The sequence below is a fragment of the Triturus cristatus genome, chromosome 3_1, assembly GCF_964204655.1.
Source record: "Triturus cristatus chromosome 3_1, aTriCri1.1, whole genome shotgun sequence".
NCBI classification, from domain to species: Eukaryota; Metazoa; Chordata; class Amphibia; order Caudata; family Salamandridae; genus Triturus; species Triturus cristatus.
The window spans coordinates 426982756-427008224 of record NC_140583.1 but is presented as its reverse complement, the minus strand read 5'-3'; the positions used below and the strand labels follow the sequence as shown (position 1 = coordinate 427008224).

The window sequence follows — 25469 nt, the reverse complement described above, 5'->3', positions numbered from 1 at the left end:
AGGATGCTATAATTTGCATATTTCATTCCAAAGCAGAAGCAGTATTCCTTTAACTTTAGATTGCCAAATCCCCTTCTAAAGGGGAGTTTCAATGTATCCAGTCTAATATCTGTTTACATATGTGGTGGTCAGATAAACAAAGTCACCATAAATTGCATTTTCATGCAAACGGTAATTGTGTACTTCGCACAAATAATGTTAAAAGCATATACCATTCTAGGGAGTATCATCTTCTGTAGTGGCCCCACCAAGTACCACACACTAATATTCAACTATTAATGGAGGTGTACTTTGTAGACTTGAATTAATCAGTTCTGGATATTAGCACGATTTGGACTTCTGGTGATTAAAATCAGTGAATAAGTCAATCAATCAAACAGGACTTATAAAGCATGGCTAATCATCTGTGAGGGTAGCCAGGCGCTGAGAACCTGCTGCTTTAGGATGGTTAGTTGAACAGACAGGTGGATGAGGTCCAAAGGTGAAGGGGAGGTCATTCCATGACTTCGCAGTGAGGTAGGAGAAGGAGCGTCACCCACTGTTTGGTGGATGCAGGGAGTGTGTGTGAGGGAGAGGGAGATAGAGCGCAGGTGTTTGGAGGGTTGGTGGAAGTTCAGGGGTGGTTGATATATGCTGTTCCTTGGCTGTGTAGGGCTCTGTAGGTGTAGATCAGCATCTTGAATTGAAATCTTTTCTGAATGGGGAGCCAGAGGAGCTTTTTGAGGTGGGAGGTGATGTGGGTTCTCTACGGGAGGTCGAGGATGAGTCTGGATGCTGAATTCTGTATGGTTTGCAGTCTCTTCAGAATTGAATAAGTAAGTCTTCCTCCCTCTGTCTTGCTTCCTACCTGTTCTGTAATGATTATACAGCAAGGCTGGTGTACATATTGGATGAGATGAGAACAGAATAAGCACACCATCTAAAAGTTTTGGGCTTTTGTTTGCCAATGTTTGGCCTAATTTAACACCCAAAAAATTATTATTGCTACATATGGCTACTGCAAAAGGTTCAAGAGCAATTTTAACAAAAGGAGGATAAGGGACATCTGTAATTAGTGCCTATATGAACGTTCTATTCTTTAGATAACAGACCATTAATTTTAAAATTAATTTTAATACATAAATGGTGCACATTACAGCTATTGCTAGAGGTTCAGGGTTGGTGTTCACAAGTAGGAAAGGGATAATCACTGTTAAACATCTTCCCTGTGTATGGAAGAAGGTTTTTTGTGTTTTGTAACACACATCTTGAGTATCAGCTTCTGCTTAGTTGATTGAGTGTGTTGTGGCTATGAATCACACCTTGTCCTTGTGCATCAACACGTATTTACTTCTTTTGCCTTTGACCCAGAATCTTCACTGTTAGATTCACCTCCAACAATGAGATTAGTCCCTTTTGGGGATCCTGAATGATGAAGAAATTCCACAGCAAATCAGTCTAGACCCTGCTCCCCATGGAAACGGTCCAGTCTGAACTGCCAGGCCAGCTTTTCCCTGAACCATAAACAAGCATCTTGGGACCGGTTTCAGGGTATCACCCCACATCAGTTGGGCTAGCTTGAATCTAGTGTTGTAGCGAGCATAGGACCCACGTCTTGGCATACCCATCCCACTTAGGTTGAAAATTACAGAAAACAAATGATTGACGGAATGCTAAACAAATTAAACATTCACCCCTAGTCACAGATCGGGGTTAAATCCATCATTTTAATTAGGTTGTGGGGATAGACACAAAATCTGACAAGAGTTAAGTGGAAAGAGGGAATGAACATATGTATGGAGGGGCAAAGGGTGGTGTTTGAAGTTAGGGGCAGCCTAAAAATGTTTGGCTAACTGAGGAGAATAGCTAACATAATATGGATTTGACATACTATAAGGTGTTATGGAACACAATATTCTAACAGACTAAAGCCATAGTGACAACCCCGGAGAGGAGAAGCGAGGAGAGGAATCTAATGGAAGAACCAGAGACACACAGCCTGCACAATTAGGGTAGAGATTGATGGAGGGGGGTAGGGAATTCTCTATGGGATGAAATCCAATCCTTATTCCCAGAATGTACTGTGTTCTGGATAATGTGCCTTTAACTTCAATACAAACAGTTAATAAAAAGACCCAGTGAGATCAGTCACTAACCTAGCCACTAAACCATACTTTCCTGTCTTAAATATTGTTGTAATGACTGCCTGGGTCACCAAATTCATTTACTTAAATAACGAGTCAGCAACAAACTAATGGCCTTCTAAAACTCTGACCCAAAGCCTTCTGTGCTTGTGGATTTGCTAGTCTTCAGGTCCTTTATTAGGCCTTTAACTTATTCTCAATATTAATAGGAGCGCTAGGAGGCCTCAGGGTAGCTATGCGCTATACAAATCAAATTTCATTCATTCATTCATTCAATAGATTGCATTGAGGCCTCCTTACTGCAGGTCAACAACTTTGTAAGTTTAAACTCTTCAAAGAAAAGTTCCAAATCTTCCAGTGTGTGAATAATCAGGTTCCCATCCTTTTTTTGGCAGTTTCTCAGAGCCTTCTCTTTTATATGGTGCCTTGTGCTCCAACACGTAGGCTTACCTTCATGTCAAAATGCTATTGAGGACCCCGAGATTTTTTTACCTTGCAATTTGGATTTTAAATCTTTCACATCTGCTTTGGACCCTGTTTTTGTTCCTAATCTCTTGATTTCACTCTGTACATTATTCGTACTGTTTACTTGCTTAACAACCCTTAGTAACACACAAAACAAAAATTAAATATTTGTATTTTTGAAAATTAAAAAATTGCTTGTATCTGCTAAATTAGAGGTATACGTTTTGCATGCTCAATAGGCACAGTTAAAAATAAAATATCCATATTAACTCTATTTATTGTGAAAATCAATATGAGTGTTAATTTTGTATATTCTCTTTTTATTAATTTCAGAAGTACAATATAATCTAACATGTGACTTGAACATGAACTCAATGATCTTTCTTTTCAGATCTTGATGAATGTTCCACAAAGCAACATAACTGCCAGTTCATATGTGTTAACACTATTGGAAGTTTTGCTTGCAAATGCCCGCCTGGATTTACACAGCATCAGACAGCATGTATAGGTGAGTGACAAGAAGACACAATGGTTGGATGGCAGAGTGCATATTATAGCTTTTAATTTGTGAACTGTTGGAGCACTCTATGTCCTCAACAATGCTCACTGTATACACATTGTTAGTTAAGAATTGCTGTGCCCAATGGTGCTCCACTGAGCTTGCAACCCATCCAGAAAATGAATCTGAAAGGATTTTTATGATGGAATATGCACCTCTGCTTCCAAACATAAATGTCTCGCAAAACGACATATAGTGGCTTGTCCACAATCCTTGTTGTTGTAAAAAAATTTTATTGTGTTATATACAATTTCCATAGGAGAACCTTTGCATCCTGTAATACAATCCAGATCTTGATTGGTAAATATATGTAATTTAACGTCTGTGCTATTGTTAGCAATACATTCTTGTAGATTTTTGTTCGTCTCATTACCAATGCACTCCAGGATGCCCATTGGTAAATGTGTGCAGTCCAGTGTCATAATAATGCTGCTTATGTTTATCCATCTTTGTATCTGTTTCTTGAACATTTGTTTCAAATTTTAGTAGGAAACTTTGAATCCAACACAATTGTTTATATCATTTGCACCCACCAACAAATTGTTTGTCTCATAATCAGTTTGTTTAACAATTATTTCAATTCCTATTTGTATTAATTCATTTTTAGCCAATGCAATTATTCCTTGATACTATCATACATTGTCAATACAAACCTGTGTGTTATGTTCATCTCATACATTTTCATCAGTTGTTCAATTTCAGTGCATTTTATCAATCTGAAATCTAATAAAAAAGCCCTTTAACAACAATGTAATTCTTCTCAATTTAGAATATAATGGTAACTGATGCGCTTCACCTTGTGTCCAACTGTTGGAGACAAATAAATCTTTTCTCCAGACAAGTAAATATGCTTCATACTGCTTTATCTCGGAGATACTGTCAGATCAATAACGCCCATTAGTCATGGCACACTGCCTTACAGAGGAATGGCATTGAAATTGTAATATGTAACTGACAATAGATGCTCAAAAATGCCTTGGGAAAAAATCATTATAATTACATAGAAATAGCAAGTATAGTAATAGTATTTGAAACGAATATATATTATATTTGTTTGTGACATAAAAAAAACACAGGTTTGTATTGACAATGCATGGTTGTGTCATGGAATTATAGAAAAGGTTTTACAGATAGAATTTGAACTGAACTCTCAACAAATTGGTTATGATCTGAATGATTACATTGAATACATAGATTTTACAAATGAAACATGGAATGGATGTGCATAAACAGAATGTCACTGAAAAAACATCACTGGATAGCATTTTGACCAACACACAACATGAATTGTATTATAAAATATAAACTTTCTCAAATGGAACTGGAAGAATTTCAATCAAATGATGAAGTAGTAAAAAATCCAAGAATTATTCCTAGATTACTATATAGATTTTTTACTATATATTGATTGATTTTCCAATCTCACATTCCAATAAAATAAAACCACAGCTTTTAATGGGGGTGCAAAAAATTACTGGTGAATTGGTGTACTGCTCATTAAGTTATATATTTTCCCACAAAATGTTAAGGCTGATTTCACCAATTGTGCACAGATTTTTAGCAAATGGGAAAGATTTTTTTGGGTAGTTCATGAGTTGCAACTCACTATTATTGGATGCCATCACAGTGATGGGGGGCTGCTGTTGTATGCAGAATAGCATGTCTGTGATCAAATTGAATTAAAGAACAGAGGACTTCTGTTTCCCCTAGACTACTGCCACCTCCCCAACAACATTTTTTTGCATTCACAAAGGGGGCAGAGGGGTTTGTGAATATGTCACTACCCCAACTTTTCAATGTTATGCAACTGGATTACGTTTGCACAACACTGATAGATCCCATAACAAATCAATGCTTGGAAGGGACACAATAAATAGGACCCTTTTTGAGTAGATCATTTTTATGGGTTTTTAAACTAATTTTGTGAATTAGTAACCTATTACCGCAAAATATGTTAAGAGCATAACAAATATTACCATTATGTGTTCGCAAAACCTGTGATTTTCCGAATCGCAGATTTTGCAACAGCAAAATTACTTCAAATAGCAGGCCCCTTATTGAAAATCTGCTGAATTTATAAAATCAATTAGATCTACCTGTAGCATTAAATTAGAGATCAATGATGACAAATTTAGTTCATAGAAGTGTATTCTTAAAATATTAAAAGTGATATTTGATTTTCACAAGCACATACGAAAAACGAAAGAGCTAACTAATCTTAACATAATGAAGAACTTTTAAAGTGATGAACAATTTCCATTTTAGAATACCAATGATTCTGCACAAAGCTATAATTCTATAAATAAATAAAATTATATAATAAGAGAACAGATATCACAGAAGTGTACAACAGCCTTCAGTTCATAAACTGGCCTCTAGCTGGGACATGAGATGGTGATATCCACAGCAATGTGTTTAAACAGCCAGTAGCCATCTCTAATGATAATTCAAATGAGGTATATTAACTAAAATATAAATATATTTTTGAAAATATGCATATGCTCTGGATCCATTGAATTTTATCAAAGGCCGTACTGGTATGAAATAAATTCATAACATGCATGTTACTAAAACTGTTGTGGTACATACAAGGTGTAAGATAATGGTTGAGAACATATATTTAAAATGAGAAGCAAACAATGGCAAAATATAATAGCAAAATGTGAGGTTTATAAAAGCAGTGCCATCATTTCACCACAACCATGGCAAGAATGACAATACTTGCCCTTTTGATATCATGTCATGCCATTTCACCTTTAAAAAAATATATATTGGAGACTCAAAGTTGCAGCAATGTTTATTTCTTTTGGGTATTAATACCCATAAACCGTTGAAAGAGAAAAAGGTACCATTATAAAATCATATAAGTAATTCAAAACAAGGGTCAAGGACCATGACAAACAGTTTCATGCCTAATAAGCCAAGCAGAGAGGAGATACCGGGAAATGACAACCACCATTTCAGTTTGAGTACTCAGTCTTCAGTACCTTTAATGCTGGCTTTGTATTGCAAACACCCGTCACTCTTAATGAGGGCAACAACCATTTCCACCTTTGGGCAGTACACACGGCACAAAAGAATAACAAGTGTATCTCATCTTCAAGGCAATGTATATAATTGGAACAGAGGGTTTACAGAGGTGGATTACCCCAATTGTAAACAACACTGTTTATTAGCAGAATACCCTTTATCAGTTTGAGATACAGAGCCTTAGCAAAATTAGTGTTATATCTAAAAAGGCTCAAATTGGCGTGAAGTTCTGAGTAGCAAAATTATCTTAGTCAATTTGACATGTGGATGTTTCAATCGGTTTTCCCATTGCTTGACCTTCAAGACCAATTAGCCCCAGTGTTTTTTATGTTTTTACACCATCCCAAGGCTCAGCTGTTTGGATGACAAATCAAAGCATCCCTGAGATGGCTATGTTCTGGTGCACCCCAGAAGTTTATCCGTTATATAATGGTTTGAGATTATCACAGCAGCTAATATTGGGGATCCCCATGTCCAAATACAGAGGCAATGTGGGAGTGCCAGAGAGAAGTCTCAGCAGTCCTTTGAATAACTCTCTTACACCGAATGTCGAATGGGGAAGATCTGAATGCCCCCATAAATCGGCTCCATGAAGAGAAGTGCTCTGGCACTGGTTTTGTATCTCCGAGGCAGGAGACACAAGTTGTCCCTCATTTTCTTCTTTGAAGAAAGCTGTTGAATCGGCCCTCTGTACCTCTTACAACAAGTGGCTTCAGGAGATGCTAGAAAACAAACTAATTGCCAGAAAATAATACACTTACACTTGCTACAAGCTTGTTAACCAGAATGACATTATTTCTCACACCTTTTTGACTGAACATCATAAGTTTGCTTTTGTCTGTATTAATGAGAAGACCTTTGTCTTTATGTAGATCCTTGAGAGTCTAGGAGAGCAAGAGAGTGTTGTTGGCCAATAATAGTGTAGCTAGCTTTGTTCTTCGTTTTAATTAATGAGTGATTGATATCATGTGGAAATAACTAACTGGCAAAACTAGTACAACCTAAAGACAGTAATAATTTTTTAAAAGATAAGCTGTTAAGTTGGTTGAATTACCTCACATGTTTTTATAAGTAGAAACACAGACATAGCAATTACAAATGACACTTGACTGCAAAAGTGAAATTGTACATCTTTCAAAACAATTAAATTGTCTCCATTTTTAGGTCGCGCATTCGAGACTGCTTGTATATACTTTAGTACATACTTTAGTATATACTTATATGTGTATGTACTTTGTGGGCTCTGGAGATCAGCCCTAGGACTTGTCTGCTTCCGCTTAGGGAATTTTTTTCTGTTCAACTGCCTCTATTTAACTGTCTTGATAGAAAACGACCAGCAGAGGACAGTAAAATCCCAGAATTGCTTTCTGCTAAGGGACTTTCTTTTTTTATTTTTCTGGCAACTGCCTCTATTTAACTATCTCAATAGAAAATGACCAGCAGAGGTCAGTAAAATACCAGAATCAATTTAGCATTCTCTAGATTCCAGTCCATCGAAATTGTCTTCCACAAGGACCCGTAGATAATAATATTTTTTTCAAATCTCGTATTTTCAGTGATATGACCACCAAAGCCCTCATTTTATATTAAAAAATGAGCTTGGACTATACCATTTCCATCTGAAAGGCAATATTTCTCTCCATGTGTTCCCATAACTGGCGTGCCACGCAGTTGGGAGCTTACTTTCCCTCCATGTTAAAGAACAGTAGATGTTTCAGCACACAGGCTAATGTGCTGCATAGCTAAATACATATAAGTTCCCAAAGGCGAGATTGATTGCATTGCAAATGCTTGTTTAATGGGGTATGCCGGTGGGTGACAAGCTAGGTTGGAATATGGAAAGGGAAGCTCAGTAAGGCAGATTACTGACCCCTAAAAACCCCTCTATGCAATAATAAAACACAAACATTTTGTACAGTCATGCCGTTTTGTAGCATCACTCATAGTTTAATTATATTGATGCAAGAACTGGTGCCAGAAATGTTCTCATTACTCCAGCAGTTTTTGTTGAAATTGGATGTACATTTTACATGTGCAGTTAAAAAAGACATCTCTGCGGTCCTCTGAATCCAGAAACTTAAAAAAAAGAATCTGTTTTATGGAGTTTCAAGTGCCTGTGATCATTGCTAATGGCTGCCAATGGGTTTCAGCTGGATTGCACTGCCAGATATTGCCTCATATAGTTGGCTTGTTTCAACCTGTTTTAATGATACATTTTACACCAGTCTCCATCCAACTTCAAACTATGTTTTGTAGGTTTTCCTGTTTTATGACAGGAGTAAGCAAAGGGAATGTACTGTGTAAAAGGTCCTAGTACAATATGAAGAAACCCTATAATAAATAAAGCTCCCAGATGAAATGCAAAGAGCACTAAATCGAGCTATAAAAATCTTGGGGAAAAATACTGTATTGCACTGTGGGTTATAAACCAAGTCCATGGTCATTTAGATTGGAGCATTAGGGTTAAGGATGAGTACAAAGAGTGTTTGCACTAATTTTACCATTAAGAGATGAACCTAAATAGGGCTAGCTATTGAATTTGCTCCTATATAGTAAACGCCCTAGGAGCACAATAGCCGTTAGTGCCTACTTCTTGCTCTTTGAGGCACTTTCTTATTATAGACAGAGCTGAACATGCATGTGTGTCCACTTCTATAATATCAATTTTTGGAAGTTTTGTCATGCATGCAGGTGTGGCCCCCCACAAATGATGATTCACTTTCCCTTTGTGCCTGTACCATATTACAGACAGCGAAGCCAAGGCAAAGAGTATTTCAGTGGTCACATAGACTGTGCACCATATCGAGGCAGGTCACAGTGTGCCCCAATGTAAGAAATTGGATTATTAGTTGAGGGGGGAGGAGCCTCACTCGAATAATAAACACAGTCCTTGTCAGGGTGAACTACTAAATTAACCTGTCCTTAACCATCTGGTAGCCTGGCACAACATTAGCCAGGCTTAATTTAGAGACAATGTGTAAAGTATTTATGCAGCACATAAACAGTAATAAAGTGAAAACACAGCAAAAGAAAAATCTCAAACAAACTTCGAAAAAGAGAGTACATTTCAATAAATAAAATCACTCCAAAATGACAAAAGGCCTATCAGTAAATCCAGAGATTTACATTTTTGAAGGTTCAGGTGAAAATAGCACCAAAATGCACAAAGCGCCACTCGTGGTCATCTGGTTGTGTTAGACCAGGGGAAAGTCACAGGTTCAGGTCGATAGCAGTCAAGAGGAGGTCAGATACTGGGACCAGGTTGGTTCCACTGAAGAGTTACCTCTTATTTAGTACTCCTATTAATCCATATTCTTCTCCCTTTCCACTGCCTCTTAAGGCCAACTCGTGTGCTCTGCTTGTCATACAATGACATTTAACATTATATGCCAGGGTGATGGTCAGGAACCCTGATGTTCACCCTCCCCCCTCCCAATCTTACTGACCAAGCTACGCCCCTGAATGTAAAGTTGAAAAATTGACCTTAGCTCTCTTTTGGTCTCAAATAATAAATTGGAAGAGTAACAGAATTAAACTTCTTTCAAAATAAACTGCAAGACCATGTATATTCCATGGATTTATCATGCTATTTAAATACTGATAAAATTGCATTTTGAATTCCTAGTATAGGTCCTTTAAAAAACTTGGCAAAAACTACAAAATGTCCCCACTTAATAGAGTAAAAGAACAGGTCCTACACTGCTCAGAAAGACAGTATGTTCTTACCTTTTTAGGAATCAGTCATCTAGATTAGAGACATGATATTTCTCAATGATGCCATCAGATCTACCTCCAAGAAAAACATTATTTGCTATTATAGAAGCTGGAAAGCACTCTGCATTAAACATGGAAGGACCTGAATAAAAAAATCGCATATTTGCTCAATAATTGCTATGAGAACACATGAGTCGTGGACAGTCCCCAGTTGATCATGAAATTGCGTCCATATTTTATGAAACTACCCTTGTGAGCTGTAAAGTATAACTTGTTTAGTCCAGGACATATTCCGTGGAAAAAATAAAATGAGAAAAAGCTATTTGACTGGTAGCTATAAAGACCATGAAACAATAAATACAATACAACATCCTTAAATACATACGTGATAAAATATATAAAAGAAATATATACAAGATACCCCTAAGTTTTTTTCTCCATTTATACAGACAATTCATTGTTCATTACATCTTGCTCTGCAGGTGCCAAGCATGTAAAATACAGATCCACACTAAAAACAATTGAGCTTCTCAGATCAGATTTCATTATCCGTAAAGCATCTTTGTATTGTAAAACCCATAACAGGCGGCATATCGGTATAATCTGCTTTTATTTGTTGAACCACATGATTGGGCTAAAAAGAAAAGCAGTGAGCCTCCGTTTCCTTCTGTACTAAGTCCGCTAGGCAAAATTCTAAAAATCAGAAAAGAACTAGAAGTAGCCAGTTACGCGTAAAATTCAATAGCTCTATTTTATTTACCAATATTTGGGCGAATATGGAAAAATGTTGTCTCAAAAGGGCTTGGAATTTGGAAAAATTTTGATCTCCAAAAATAATCAATTATATATTCTACCCTCACAGAGCAATACCATAACTCCATTGTATAAGACCAAAAATGTGCCTTAAGAATATTACCTTCTCCCCTGGTGATGGAACTGGTTTAGCCCATATCTTGTTTAAGCCACAATGTGGCACAGTCACGATCCAGGGCCAAAAGTTCTTGTAAGCACAATCTGTAAAGAGGCAATTCCTCTTTATACCAAATTCTACATCAGTATAGCAGTGGTCTAAGATTAGTTACATCTGCTCAGCCTTTAATACCCATGTGCAGATGCAATGCTAACATAGGGACACTGTGTACCAAATTAAAATTGATTCTAACAGTACCACAAAATTGTTCTCTTACATGTCATATTAGTGTACACGACATATATTTCCCCAATATTACATATTACATCATTCCATATGAGCACTAACTGTATGGTACCATATTATTGTGGTCTAAATATTGTCGTTCAAGATTATAGTGTCTAAATAATGTTAACAAAAATAGCTCTCCACTGGAGTAAGTCATGTAAATCTATTTTTTGTACAATATTATTCCACGATATTTATGTCAGACAATATTTGTGTTGTTGATATTCTGACATGCAACCAGCAGTTCTAAGTCTTAAAATGATATGTCATGTAGTAATCTCCACGATCATAAGATAAGAGAAATGTATTTTCCCCAAAACAAGCCATGAAGTTGCATTTGGGAAATATCACCCTATGGGCATCAAACTATCATCTGGGTCAGCCCCGAACTATTCTCTTTTTCTTGAGGAGGCCATTGGTGTGGTGTACTACTACCCATATCTAGTATTCCACATATGCATTCAAGCCAGTTGATGCTTATGTTTTGCTTGACCTATCTGCTGTCTGAGAAGGGTAAAGATAAAGAGGTGCTCTTTGGCTACTCCTAAATCTATTCCCCCTCAAAGGAAATGTGAGAGAACACACCACACAAAGGGCACACAACTGTGCCAAAGCCATGTGATAGTATGGAATAAAAAAGAATTTGTAATTATATATGCTTCCCTTGCCTGTCCCTTATTCATATTTAGTTTGACTCACCTCCTGTTACTACACTGGCACTAGCTTTGCAGCCGCGACTTTGTAGTTAAGTCCTTTTCTTAAAGCTCTGCAGCTGGTTTATGCTATAGACGTTCCTTCATTTACTGACGTCAGTCACCTAAAATAGGCTCCTTGAAGAAATCTACCAATAATCCAGCTTGCTAGCTTTGGTAAATCAAATACACCCCCACATCTATACAGAATCCAAAACATCCCCACTCTCAAAGTGTTAGAACTATGTGAATGCACATAACATAACATATGAGGAAGGTAGTTCAGCACTAGGAGTGGGCAAAGGGCTGCATATTTATGCATATTAATGCTCAACAAGGCATCTGAGACAATTCACTGACTTCCTTTGAAAAGGTGTTTATGCATTTGAAGATAGCTTTCCTCTATATTTTATGCTGCACTGGACAAGCTTTGCGTTACTTTGAGAACATGTTCACCTTTTAGCTTACTGGTGCTTTATAAATAAATAGAACATCCATAACATGGTGGGTTTGATTTTCATGACGTATGTGATATGCTAACGTTTTTAAGTAGTTTTTTCTTTAAGGAGTAAGGTGGGTCAAGTGACAGGAAAATACATTCTGATATCCATGTTTACTTCCAGATAACAACGAATGCACTTCCGAACCTCAACTTTGCGGCACTAAAGGCGTTTGCCAGAATACACCTGGGAGCTTTGCTTGTGAATGTCAGCGTGGCTTTTCCCTCGATCAAAGTGGCTCCAGTTGTGAAGGTAAACTATACAATGACACATGGGGGATGATTCACATGTGTGTGTTTCTGAAAATCTAATTTATTTGGGCAAATGGGTCGATTTACAGTTCTAAGGAGAAAAATTACATTTCATCGGTAAAGCCTGAAAATCATTTACAATATTATTCCAGAATTATTGTGAATGAGTTAAATGATTTATTTAACACATGAGTAAAAATTACTGTTTATGAGTAAATTCCATTCAAGGGATGAGGAGTGGGCGTTCCAGGTTGTGTCTGCTTGGAATGTTTGTGAACATTTAATACATGAGTTTGTTGCCATTCGCTAACTCCCCTTCAACCTTTTCTCGTACTGGAGAATATTGGAGATTTACTCATCAAAGTTGAGTGATATAATGGAAAGGATTTTCTCTTGTGCCTAATTTGAGTGGGTAGGTTTAACTGGTGACAACAGGCCCTCAATTGTTTGGACTGGGACACATTTGTTATCATCAAACTTTAACCATAAGTAGGATAGAGAAAGGTAGAGAAAGAGAGAAAGGGATGAAAACAAACCCTCAATGGTGAGATAAAGAAACTGGAAGTTTAAAGTCGTAGAATAAAGAATCACGGGGTAAAATAAAAACTAGGGAGCTTTTCCATTCGGCAACCCTGTCATTTGATGGTCCTGATGGTGAGCTCCTACAGAAATGTTTGGATTCCTGCATTTCTGTTTTCCACAAATGCAATACTGGACTATGTACAATTGTGCCAGAGGAAATTTCAATGCACAGTCATACCCCAGAATTCAGAAACCTTGCCTGCAGGTGTAAGATATTTAAAAGCTGTGTGAAATGTACTACCTTCTTTTGTGATTCAGCATAAGCTGTTTAGTGTAATAGCCATTTAGTACAGGTGTTGGGTCTGCTTTCAGCATTTAAATCTGTACAGAAATTATTTTTAATTGGTTATCACTGAAAAAAACATTTCCACTGATTGTTGTATGGCAGAAAAGACCCACATCCGGGCATACCCATGGTCATTTAGGTGAGGGCATTATATATTGAGGTACTATGTTATTTACCGCCCTAACTGGGACGGGTATGGCCAGGCGTGGGTCCCGTGCTCACTTTGCTATTGGAACAAAGCTACACCTGACTGATGAGCCCAAATCAAGCAAAACCAATCTTTGATTGCTTGTGTTCCGGTTCAGTGAGGACCTGGACTGTTTCTGTTGGAGCAGGGTAATTTTTTTTGTAAACAGATTTTATTGTATTTTGATTATGAACACATTGTACATGACATTATGTTGCAGCATCACATATTCCTGTGCTTGGTGCATGTTAGCCACACAGTAATATTCGCTAATCAGTTGGCATTTATCCAATACAACAAACAGCTTTCTTAACTCCCTCCTCCCACCCATTTCCGGTTTTCCTGTGTTGCGCCTTGTTTCAGCATGTTTCAAAGTCTGAATGGCTCTTGGCTCCTTGTGTCCATGAATTCTCAAATCTGGCTTTGGTGTTCTCCCTTCCAAAGAGTCCCATTAATACTGGAAGGATCCAGCTTCTGCTGTTGAGCTGACAGAATGCTGTTAATGGCAGTAGGATGTCCCCTCCTATCGCCCTGTCAAAGGCTGAAACTGGCCTAAAGGTGCACGCTGCGGTTGCCACATATTGGCAGGTTTTGTGTGAGGGTGGCTCTTCTAGTCCAGTTTTCCAGTGTTTGCGGAAAGCTGTTGTCACTGCCCTGTGAAGCAGGAAGTGGCCCAGTGGTAAGTCGAATACCATTTGAAGTTCCTCGAACAGGAGCAGCTCCCCCGTTTCTAAAGAGGTTCCCTATTTTTGTCACTCCTGCTGTCACCTATTCCATCAGCCCTCTCCAGTCTCTTCCATGTGGTAATGAGGTAAGCAAGGTGATGGGGAGCTAAGGTGAATAAGGGATTTAACGCCTCATCTTTTGAAGGCAACGCATCCAGCATTTACTCATGACTTGAAGCTCTCTTATGTCGTGGGCTGCATGATGTCATGTTTGCAAAAGCACCCCACACAACCTGTCTAAGGTGAGGTTAAACAACCCCAGCGTTCTCGCTGGGTCCTGTCTCTCTGCTGATCATTGTGTGAGCCACTGCAGTTGCACAGCCTACTAGTATTCTTCAAATTCTGGCGCCGCTAAACCTCTGTCATTGACCCGACGTTGCGGTGTGGTTATAGCTATTCTGCTGTGGCCTGCTCCCCATATGAATTCTGTGGCCAGGGAGTCAAGCTCCTTGAACACCTTTCTCTGTATTCAGTACGATGAAATACAATAACAGCCTGGGCAGTGCTAACCTCTATAGTAGAACCACTCTACCAGCCACAGCTAGCGGGAGCGTTTTCCTAAACTCTATGTTTTGCCTTAGTGCTTTGATTGTTAGGTTCACGTTGCCCTCTAAGAGGTCATTATAGTCATGGAAGATGCTGCCCGATAGAAATGGAAAGCAGCCAGGTTTCCATCTTAGTTACCCTAGCCCCAGTGGGGGGAGTTGGCTTGCCACTGTTAGAAACAGGCTAGATATCTACCAGTTGACTGGGATCCTGGACTGGGCCTGAAGTAAGGGTGGGCGGAATTTGCGAAAGTGCCTTTCGTAAAATATCGCAAAACGTCAAAAAATCTCCACGATCACGTGAAATTACGCGTGATCGCAGAGATTTTGTGCTGATTAATGCGTTACTGAATTTGGCCTTCAACTCGGGCACCTGCTTTATTTATATCTGTAAGACTTACAGATATAAATAAAGCAGGTGCCCGAGTTGAAGGTCAAATTCAGTTTAAGTGCTTCCTGTTGAGGTTTAATTTTTGTGACAGGAGCATCGTGCCAGAATGAATCCTGCCCTGCATATTTATCCAAGAAGATGCCACCGTTTTGGGCAATGCCTCTACTCAACGGGAGTACTTTCTACTAGCTAATCAGTAAGTGCTACCTCGTTGGGTAAATGTATAGTGCTTTTCCTACACTACAGCTGCGTAAAGGGCCAGGAGAGTTGTCTCCAGCGACCATGTGTGTCTGTAACTTCTAACATCACAAAACACAGCAAATAATTATTCTAATACATAAATATTCATCGAACATTGCGTATTTTAAATTAACACAACTGCTTATTTTCTATTTTCCATATGTTGTGTGGGCTGGCCCATGGTATTTGAGAATGTTCTGGTCATAAAAGCTGCAATGTGGCAAAATACACACATATATCAGATGTCATGGTCAATGAGGCCCCACAGACAGCTTCTTCGATTAATTGATAGTAATTGTTGGAAGAATCTATTTAAAGTGAATCTACAGCAGACAGTGTGATATGTCTATCCGATGTGGAAGCGGACAAACATGATGTGTGCTTCCTCCTGGGCCCACGGTTCGTGCATCTCCGAGTATTGCCCTTTTAACATTACTGCAATAATGCTATGAGATCTGCTTAGGTGAGAATAAATTATTTACTTTACCTGAAGGTTTTCTTTTGAATTATTTATTTTGAAGTTAAACCTGGTTCGTACTTGTTTCTTCCGATAAGCTTTTATATTTTTTTAAGTTCATGAAAAGAATATTTGTGAAGGCATTATTGTAGTCTGGAAGTCCAAGAGACAGCTTGCACAAAGAAAAAACCCAAAGTGATGCAACCATATGTGTTATTAATTAACCATCACATATTACGCAGACCTGTTCTGAATTAAGAAGCAGTGGTTTGCACTGGAATAGTAATCTGTGTAAGTGACATCCAGAGTGGTCAGAATTCGATTGGCTCATTATGCAAATCAGCGCCACAGGATTTCAAACATGTTTTATTCACTCGTCCTGGGCCTGTAAGCACGAGACGTACTTATAACACTGAGTGGTAATCGAGCTCTGAGTTTTATATCTTTCCATGACAGTAACAGACATATCAGATTTATATGTTGTCTTAAAGTTTCATACACTTTTGCTATTTTAACCATGTACTGCTGTATCTATCTATCTTTTCTTTCTGTGAGGTGTATTGTTTTGTTTGTCCACATTTTGTGACTTTAATCAACAAGAACAAATACGTTTGAATAATGCTGTGAAATGCTAATGCGGGAAATTAACACTAATGCAATTCCTTTAAGACGTGCAAGCACTTTCTCAACAACCGAAAAGCAGTTATGCAGGAATCTACGTAATTAATCGGTATTTTGTGGTGTGATGTGAGTAATGCAGGGTGAGACCACCTCGGAGTTACTTTGGTAGGCACTTGAGAGGTAGTGGCAGTTACACTGGTAGTTTGAGGGACGAACTGGGGCTGCCTTGCTTCAGTGCTTAATTTGTGCCGGTGTTTGCCTGCTCTTGACTCCTGGCACTTGCTGTGAGAAGAAAGGCAGCATGTACACACTATGTCCAGAGAGCAGAGGTGGGAACAAGAGATGGCCGCAGGAGGAGGGTGTAATGTAAACAGTCTCAAGGGTCAGCAGGAGATGCTTGGGCAGGAGTCACAGCACTAGAGAGACAGAAGGATTGAAGAGGAGAGAGGATCGAGGGTGAGGCAGAGCCTGGGGATGAGACAGGAGGCAGGATAGAGGGACAGAAATGCACGAGGCACTGAGAGCTTAAAGAGACGGGGACAAAATATGACAACACAGGGGTCAGAGAGAGATGCAAGAGCAGAGAACGGAGGGGACTAAAGAGTAAGGGTGGGCGACAATTTCCGTTACCTCGCGGAGCGCGGAAGTTTCGACATTTCCGCGTTCCGGGCGTAACGCGAAAATGTCGAATTTTCGCAATTTCCGCGAGCGGAACGGAAATTGACGCCCACCTTAGCCTGAAGTCACCCAGCATTTGCTTGGCTCTTCCCTTGTGTTCCTCAGGAAGAGTAGCCAGTCATTAATATATACTGCTATGGTGATCATTCACTCAGATCCTTTGGTACCAAAGTTCTTGTCGGGCTTTATAGGCCAAGGGCTCAATTGCTAGGGCAAAGAGTAACAGGGATAGGGGGCACCCTTGATGTGTCCCCCTGCCAAAAGGATATTTGTCATAGACAGTGTGACCTGAACGTACTCTTTCCGTGGGGTCTTTATAAAGCAGCTTGTTCCAGTTCAGGAACCCGCTCCCAAGTTGCATCTGCTCCATTACTCCATTGAGATATGACCACTCTAGGCTATTGAATGCCTTTTAAATGTGGACACTAAATATAGCAGCTTGTTCGTAGTCATATGTGTCTGTTTCTAGAATCGTCAGCAGTCGCCTAAACTTTAGGGCTGTATTGTGACCAGGGATATATCGCGCTTGGTCTCAATGTACTAGCTTGGACATAAATTACATGAGCCTATTTGCTAGGATTTTACTCAGTAGTTTATAGTCTATCTTGAACATGGAAAGTGGTCTGTAGGCCCTGGAGTTGGTTGCTGGTTTCCCCGGTTTCAGGAACGGGATCATTATCGCTTCTATTGTGGAGCTGGGTAAGCTCTCTATTGTAGCAGGGTAATGACTGATTTGCACATGGCAGGGTCCACATGAAGGTGGCAGGATGGGTAAAGGAACAATAGGTTGGAATGCTACCCCAAGGGACTGCCAGTGGTTAAACCTATTACAAGCATTCCTCCCCATCACTTTTTGTGTGCTTGCTAATCAAGAATTTAAACTCAGTAATTTACTTAAATTTCATTACCTGAGTCCTTATTTGGGTATTTTGGGCTGAAAGATGGCTTCTTCTGAATGTAATACTTTAGCAGCACTATTGCTAATAAAGATAAAAAGGGTAAAATGTGTCTTCTTTTTAGATGTTGATGAATGTGATGGACACCATCGGTGCCAGCACGGCTGCCAGAATATCATTGGTGGATTCAGGTGTGGATGCCCACAAGGATATCTCCAGCACTACCAATGGAATCAGTGTGTTGGCAAGTTCATATTTATTACTAATGCTAAAGCGATATGTGATTTTATACATTGTTTCAATAGACTTTTCAAGCTAATCCTCAAACAACCCACATGTAACGCATGAGAAGTAAACCAGGTTCTATATAATACTATAATGTAAATGACATGTAAGAATTTATTGTATGGCTCGCTGCTTTTTTACATATAGAGATCTCAATAGCATCCATTTCTTCACAAAATGTAAGACTTTAATGACAATTCTGGTTTCTACTGTAAGGGGATGCAAAGTAACTTCCCTAATATAGAATGTACATTTAGACGATCCTTTACATTTCTGTAATTACTGTTTTATTTTTAACCTCTTCCAAAGAGTCTCTAATTAGGTTTTCAAACTTAGCTTTGATTTGGCAAGTGACAGTAATAAATTCTGTATTTTGGAGGAACTGAGGAGTAAGATGTTTGCCTCACATATGCTATGGCGCCAGAAAACATACAACTTTAAACATAGACCAGTTTTTGTTGCTACAAAAATTAGTTATTGTGCTAATTGAATAATGTTAGTGAGTGCAAAACAGAAGAAACATATAGTGTATATGTAGGAAGAAATTCTTTTAAATACGCACACTAATCACCCACAACCTGTACTACATGCTTTAGAGTCAGAAAAGATTTTACTTTTCTCATCATGATATTTAGATGAGAAAGCATCATTTTCATATAAAAGTATAGCATTTAAATTATATCTTTGAATGCAGAAAGACTGCTTTGGTTCCAGGAGTATTGCAGCAACTAATTTGCTCCTTTCTGTAAATCAGCAGAAACAAATTTGCTTTTGGCTTCTTTCATATGCATTTATTATCCTTGGCCTCTCCTTAGTGAGTGCCATTTTTCCATTTTTCATACGCGAAAGAATGATGTTACCGTTCCATGCTTCCCCACCCATCTTTTTTTGGTAGATCACATATATCTACGTGTAACCTAAGTTAATCAGGCACAAAGTAACACTATCTTGTTCTCTTTCCATTTTTGAACATGTACACATTGAGGGACTTTCCGGGTGTAAATTATTTTACATCCAATTTAGCTATTTGTGAACTGTACTGGATTTCACTAAGTTTTAAGTGACAATCTGCACAGCTAACGCTTTATTGTACCATTCTGTTCATTAGTGTATGTATTTACTGTGCTTCCCAAGCTGTCTTGAAAGGGTACAGTAGGTTATAGACATATTGCAATAGTTTCATGGTGTATGCTGAAGACCAAGAGGGACGGGGCTAGACTCTTGGTGGCATTGTGAATTGACCTTCTATCATTTGTACCATGTATGACAGGAGATGCAGGCAACATATGGAGCCAGCTGGCATTATTTTTAGTGACCCAGAAGAGGTTGAATTGGAAGAGCCAACAAGAGTTAAGGCCTATACCAAATGCTAAAATCTGTCCCCTCTCATTCTTATTTGAATTGTGTTTAATCTGTATTGAACATTATATCCCTTCAAATAGTGTTTTCATAATCACCTTAGAGTTTGCAGTTTCGGATAGCTGGTGCACTTAAGATGAATCAATCAAGGACTCTACATCAGATGCACCTGTAGGACTTCATGGTGTTGAAGATGACCATTTCCCCTACTGATATGACTAACCACTGTATTGACGTTGAGGGGCATATGCATCCTCTCAGTTCAGTCTGCTAACGTTATCTTCCACATGCTGATACAGGCAACACCTTTCCCTCAATAATCATACATTTAGTTACAAGCCATTTATAAAGGTTACATAGAGATATTTTCTACCATTCCTACTTACTCTACATTGATTTTAATTTAATTTTAATTTATTTTGTTATTCAGATTCATGTTATGACTAAACACAAACATCCTTCTTCTTTTAGACTAGGCCTGCCAAGCTTTCCAAATACTCTGGAGTCTCACAATCTGTTTCTAGTATTTCCTCACTGCGGCTCACTGTACGAACCCCACCAGGACTACAAACAGGTTCAGAACCTTCTGCCTTATGCAAATGTATTGTGACAACAGCCATGCTGTTTGTGGTCTTCAACTCTGCTGTGGATATATATGAGGGGCAATGCCAGTTTTTTACTTGCCTCACATCATCAAATCTGCTTCCTCACCAACATTTGAGTCAGTATGCCACTTGCCATTGGCTAATGCTACAGGTGCTTAACATAACACACATGGATGGTTGATCTCTGGAGATTATCTCACCTAGATTTCTCTTCAGCAGAAAAACTCAGGATAAATGTCTTTCTTGTTTGAAATCTTGCGACGCCTCTTCCCAACACTTAAATTGAATGTTTACAGCACCATAAACCAGGATCTTGTAAGCAATGTACAATCCTAACTAGATCATAAACATTGCTCATTACTTAGAGCACAATAGTAACTACTTGATACCGAGTCGTTTTTCTGCTGCACCTTGGACAGAAGTTTGACTGAAATCCTTTTGAGAGGCAGCTGCCAGTGACATAATAGTTGAAAGCAAGCACATAGTCCCATTCTTTGACTATGAAAGATATGTTTGTCATGGTGAGCTGTGGACAGTGCAGGGAGGTTTTTTTGAGCTAAGGGATTATTGGGCAGCCCCAAGACTGCATTGGAAGTTTCCTCAGATAGGACTACAGTCATTCTGTTGAGAGAGACGGGCCATGAAATTCGGATTGCTCCTACTACAATAATAGAGAGCCCCCACGTTCCAAGTCATCAATAATAGAGACACCCACCACTCTCAGTCATGAATAAGATAGGCCCCGCCATTCCTAAGCATATTTCAATATTTCACTATGCAGTTGGTCTGGACTTCAAACCTTACCCTCTATTGCAACTGTGTTTTCGAAGCTTTACGAATCCATTACTATTTCTAGAATTTCTAATCGGTGAACTTCAGTTTTCAGTTCAAGAAAATTATTTTACCAAACCAACCCTTTTATCATAGACTTTAGGAAGTTATCCTGAGTAAATCTTTGTCTCTTGGAAATTACTTCACATTTTATAGCAGCAATCCACTAATGTCTTTCCGTAGAGCTGTGTTTTGTCACAGAGCCCCAGTTTGCCTATCTGGCAGCCGGTGTCGGGACTATTGAGTCATAATCATTTGGTTTTTTCATCCAGACATGCTTGTTTCATTTCCAAATTATGACCTTAGAGCCCCAGTTAGTTGATGTAAAATACATTTCCAAACTGTAGCATGATTATACAAAGCAAATGTGGAGTTCAAACTGTTTGTAATTGCTAAGTGGTTATGTGTTTTTTTTATTGCAGATGAAAATGAATGCCACAATGCCCACATTTGTGGAGGAGCTTCATGCCACAATACTCTGGGGAGCTTTAAGTGCACATGTCCCACAGGATTTCAGTATGAGCAGTTTGCTGGGGCCTGCCAAGATGTTAATGAATGTGGCTCCTCGCAGATGCCGTGCAGCTATGGCTGTTCGAACACCGAGGGTGGTTATGTCTGTGGATGTCCACCTGACTACTTCAGAATCGGACAGGGGTAAGGGATTCCAATTCCACCACTCCCACTTGTGTGTTCTTCTCTTGAGTATGTTTATTCTGTTCTGGTGATCAATAGCATACCTTTTAGCTACCTTAATGGGTTCCTCTGTAGAAGGACGTTTCTGAGAAGGACGCTAAACAAAAGGGGGGCACTCACAGCATTAATACAATAATGTTAGAAAAAAAGAACTCAAGAACATCTCAAAGACATCTCTTCCAGATATTCTCATACCCGTCTGATACGAAAATAGCTTATAGTCACAAGTTCAACCTGCGTTCCTACCCCTCTCACTTTGCTTCCTTGTATCACACAAATACCCACCTGTATGCACCTTCAAATTATTTCTGACCATTTCTTCACTGCCACACTCTTCATATCCAGTTGTGCTCTTTCCATCCATAATTACCAATTCTCCACTCTAACAACCGTCAAGAGGGCCGCATCATCCTTTACATGGGGCATAACCTGCTCCCATCTCTCATGCTATTCAATATATATGAAGTCACATAAAAAACAAGGGGGCATATTAACAAGGCGGCGCTATAAAATTATCGCCGCTTTTGCGGTCGTTTTCGGCCGAAAAGCGGCGATAATTTTATCGTCTTATCAGCAAAGACACGCTATTGCATGTTTTGCTGACTTAGCACCCGTTTCCAGAATGCCTAACTTTGCATCGCTAATGAGATGCAAAGTAGGCGTGGCTGTGAAGCCAACCAGGGAACATATCGTGAAGGCAGCTTCGCGATATTAACAAGGAAGGGTAGCGATTATTTAAATCGCGTTAAGTATGCCTTAACGCAGGAATTTAACGTCTGTTAAATTCCTGACTAAGGCATACTTAACATAGGGGGTGGATTCTGTGGCTAACACCACAGGCCCTATCATCTAGGATATCACCGTTTTCCACCATGTAAAACGGCGATATCCACACTATCTCTGGAATTTTTATCGCCTCGGCGATGCGCGTTGTTGACAACGCGCTAACCGGGCGATAAATTCCAGAGATAGCCGGCGATAAATATGCAAGCGCTAAGCGCGCTTTGCGGTATTTATCGGCGGCCTTTGTTAATATGCCCCAAGAACATTGACATAGTTTTTTTATGGTGGTTGAGTTCTTTTTGGAAATATGGTTGAGTAAGAAGGTGTATGGATGGTCACTTCAGGTTTGATCATAAAGATAGAAAATAAGGATGGGTTGGTGAAGGTATGCATTCTAAAGCTCATTTGATCAGTAGCATTAATTACGTTTTAATAAGGACTGAAGAAAACTCCACTGGGGGATTTAGGTTTTCACTAACAGCAACTTTTTTTTAAGGTTATTGGAAAATGGTTCTGTTTAGCGGACACTGGATCAGTGCATTTTACTATCATGAAAAATAATGAAGGACTAGAGCAGGATCCTTCTTTTCCAAAATTCCCATCTTTTTAGATTTTAAAATGTTGAACGTGCAAAGTGTCTGACAGGAAGAACATAAAAAAAACGTGATTGTTAGTTTAAGGCAACAATTGCAAACAAAGGGTGTAGGACATGTGGGGAGAGCATCAGAATGTGATGTTTGTAAAAAAACAATGATTATGCATTAAAAAAGATATTATACAGCTCTCCTAAGTAGGACACGGTCTGTGTGTGTGTGTGCGAGTGTGTGTGAGTGCGTGTGCATGCGTATGTAAATTTGAAGCAGGATCCTGTATAATGAATGTTCTTAACGTTTTTCTGTAATTGGTACATTTTAAAAACATTGGTAAATGTTGGTCTGCACAAGCTTTCCACACATAGGGCTTGATTATGAGTCTGGCATTCCATGGACCACCAGATTCACGGTGGTGAGGCGGTGATGGTCCAGCCACCGCTGCACTGGCGGTCTGACCACCCTTTTACAATTAGGGCTGTCAGATGGCCATTGATCAGTGATCTCTTGCCGTGGTGCTGTGGTCTTGAGGCTGGAATATGCTTGGTGGGACCACCGCAGTCCTGCCAAGCATACTACGCATTTCCTCTCTGCCACGGTTTTCATGGCAGTTTCTTTTCCATGAAAACCGTGGCTGAGAGGAAGCATGGGGGTTCTACAGGCACCCCTATTGCTTCAGGTTCATGGGGTGCATGCAGCCCCCTGTTGCCTCAGGGCCCTTGAATGCATGCAGGGGGGCACATGTTGTGTCCCCCTATGTGCATGCACCCCAGTACCTGCACAGCATGGACTGCAGCAGTCCATGCTTTGCAGGTACTGCCTTTGACTTTCCCATTGCAGTGCCTATTTCACAGCTGTGGGACAGCCAAGGACCACCCGCCAGTGACAAAAAAGTTATAATCTGGCGGATGGTGCACACATGGGTTTGGCAGTATGGAAGCGAAGTGGCGGCATGGTGGTCCTGCTTCCGCACTGGCAACTTGTAATCAGGCCCATAGTCCCCACAAACACATATGTGCCTGTGCTGTGCTCACAAAAGGTTTGGGTGATAGTTTCCCCATTGTTTCCCTATTCATGTGAAAGTATTATCTCTGCTAGTGTTCGATAATATTGACCATACCAATATTTTTGTCACAATGGCTGACCTTCCTGTGTCCCCTACCTATGTGTGAGAGGTTTTATCCTGCTTATGTGTGATCATGCTCATTTTGTCATTCTGGCTCTAGAATGGCTTATAATATTTTTTACTCTTGCTGCCTGTATGTGTGATATCAATTATTTTCCCTATTTGTGTGTGTCACAATTTCCATCATACCTATGTTTGCGATATCGCAGGGCTACCCTAAACATGATTTGTCACCCAATGCATGAAAAGCAGCTACTCTGTGGGTGATGGTTGTCACCATGATTGACTGCTGGATCTATTGTGGACACCCTGCTCAAAATGGAGTAAGCTACTGCAAGTGTGTTAGGACAGGAGAACCGATCAATTACAGCAGTTCTCCCCAAGGGCAGAAGGGAGGGGGCATTTGAGAGCCCCTCCCTCTGCCCGTTCCTTGGTGGCCAATAGGCTGGTCTGTTTGAGAGTACACCACCGTCTCATCAGAGAATTTTATGTTCAGCAAGAATGGAATGCTGGCTGGATTGCCAAGTCCTTCAAAGTAGGTAGTGTTTTAATACAGCAAAAACGCAGTATCCCTGGTTCTAGCTGTTTATTTTTCATTTTTTTTTTTTTATATATTTATTGAACAGACCAAGAAAGAAAATACATGTGCATCCTATATCAATGCGTCATCTGTGCATTTTTCGGAATTTAGTCCAAGATCTGGTATCCAACTTACAAAGATCCGCCTCTCCATCTATGCATTACAACATTTCCAACTTTGTCAATGATTATAAGCGAACAAGACAATCAATCAGTACCTCTAGTGGCAGGCACTGTCCTTACAGTGAGCAGATTAATATGATACACAATTCAACCCAACCCCATCCCCCCTCCCCCCATCCACAAACTAACTAAGAACATTGGTGTCGCTTTGTTTATTTTTCATTTTTAATGTGAATTTTCATTATTGATTGGTGACTGTTGCTTTTCCTGTTTATCCTATTTACCACTTCAGTGGTGAACAGAAGTAAATAGCACTAGAGGCGTCCCCTCACTTTGGTGGGTCTTTCAACACTCT

At 39.4% G+C, this 25469-nt stretch overlaps 1 protein-coding gene across 1 annotated transcript in view; it reads left to right on the top strand.

Annotated features, from left to right (window-relative positions):
* FBN1 (fibrillin 1) overlaps positions 1-25469 on the top strand; it is a 722489-nt gene that overhangs the window by 683078 nt on the left and 13942 nt on the right. Inside the window, exons 60-63 of the mRNA XM_085644212.1 lie at positions 2980-3096; positions 12405-12533; positions 18265-18384; positions 21643-21874. Coding sequence (XP_085500338.1) covers positions 2980-3096; positions 12405-12533; positions 18265-18384; positions 21643-21874 — 598 coding nt within the window. The remainder of the gene's footprint in view (positions 1-2979; positions 3097-12404; positions 12534-18264; positions 18385-21642; positions 21875-25469) is intronic.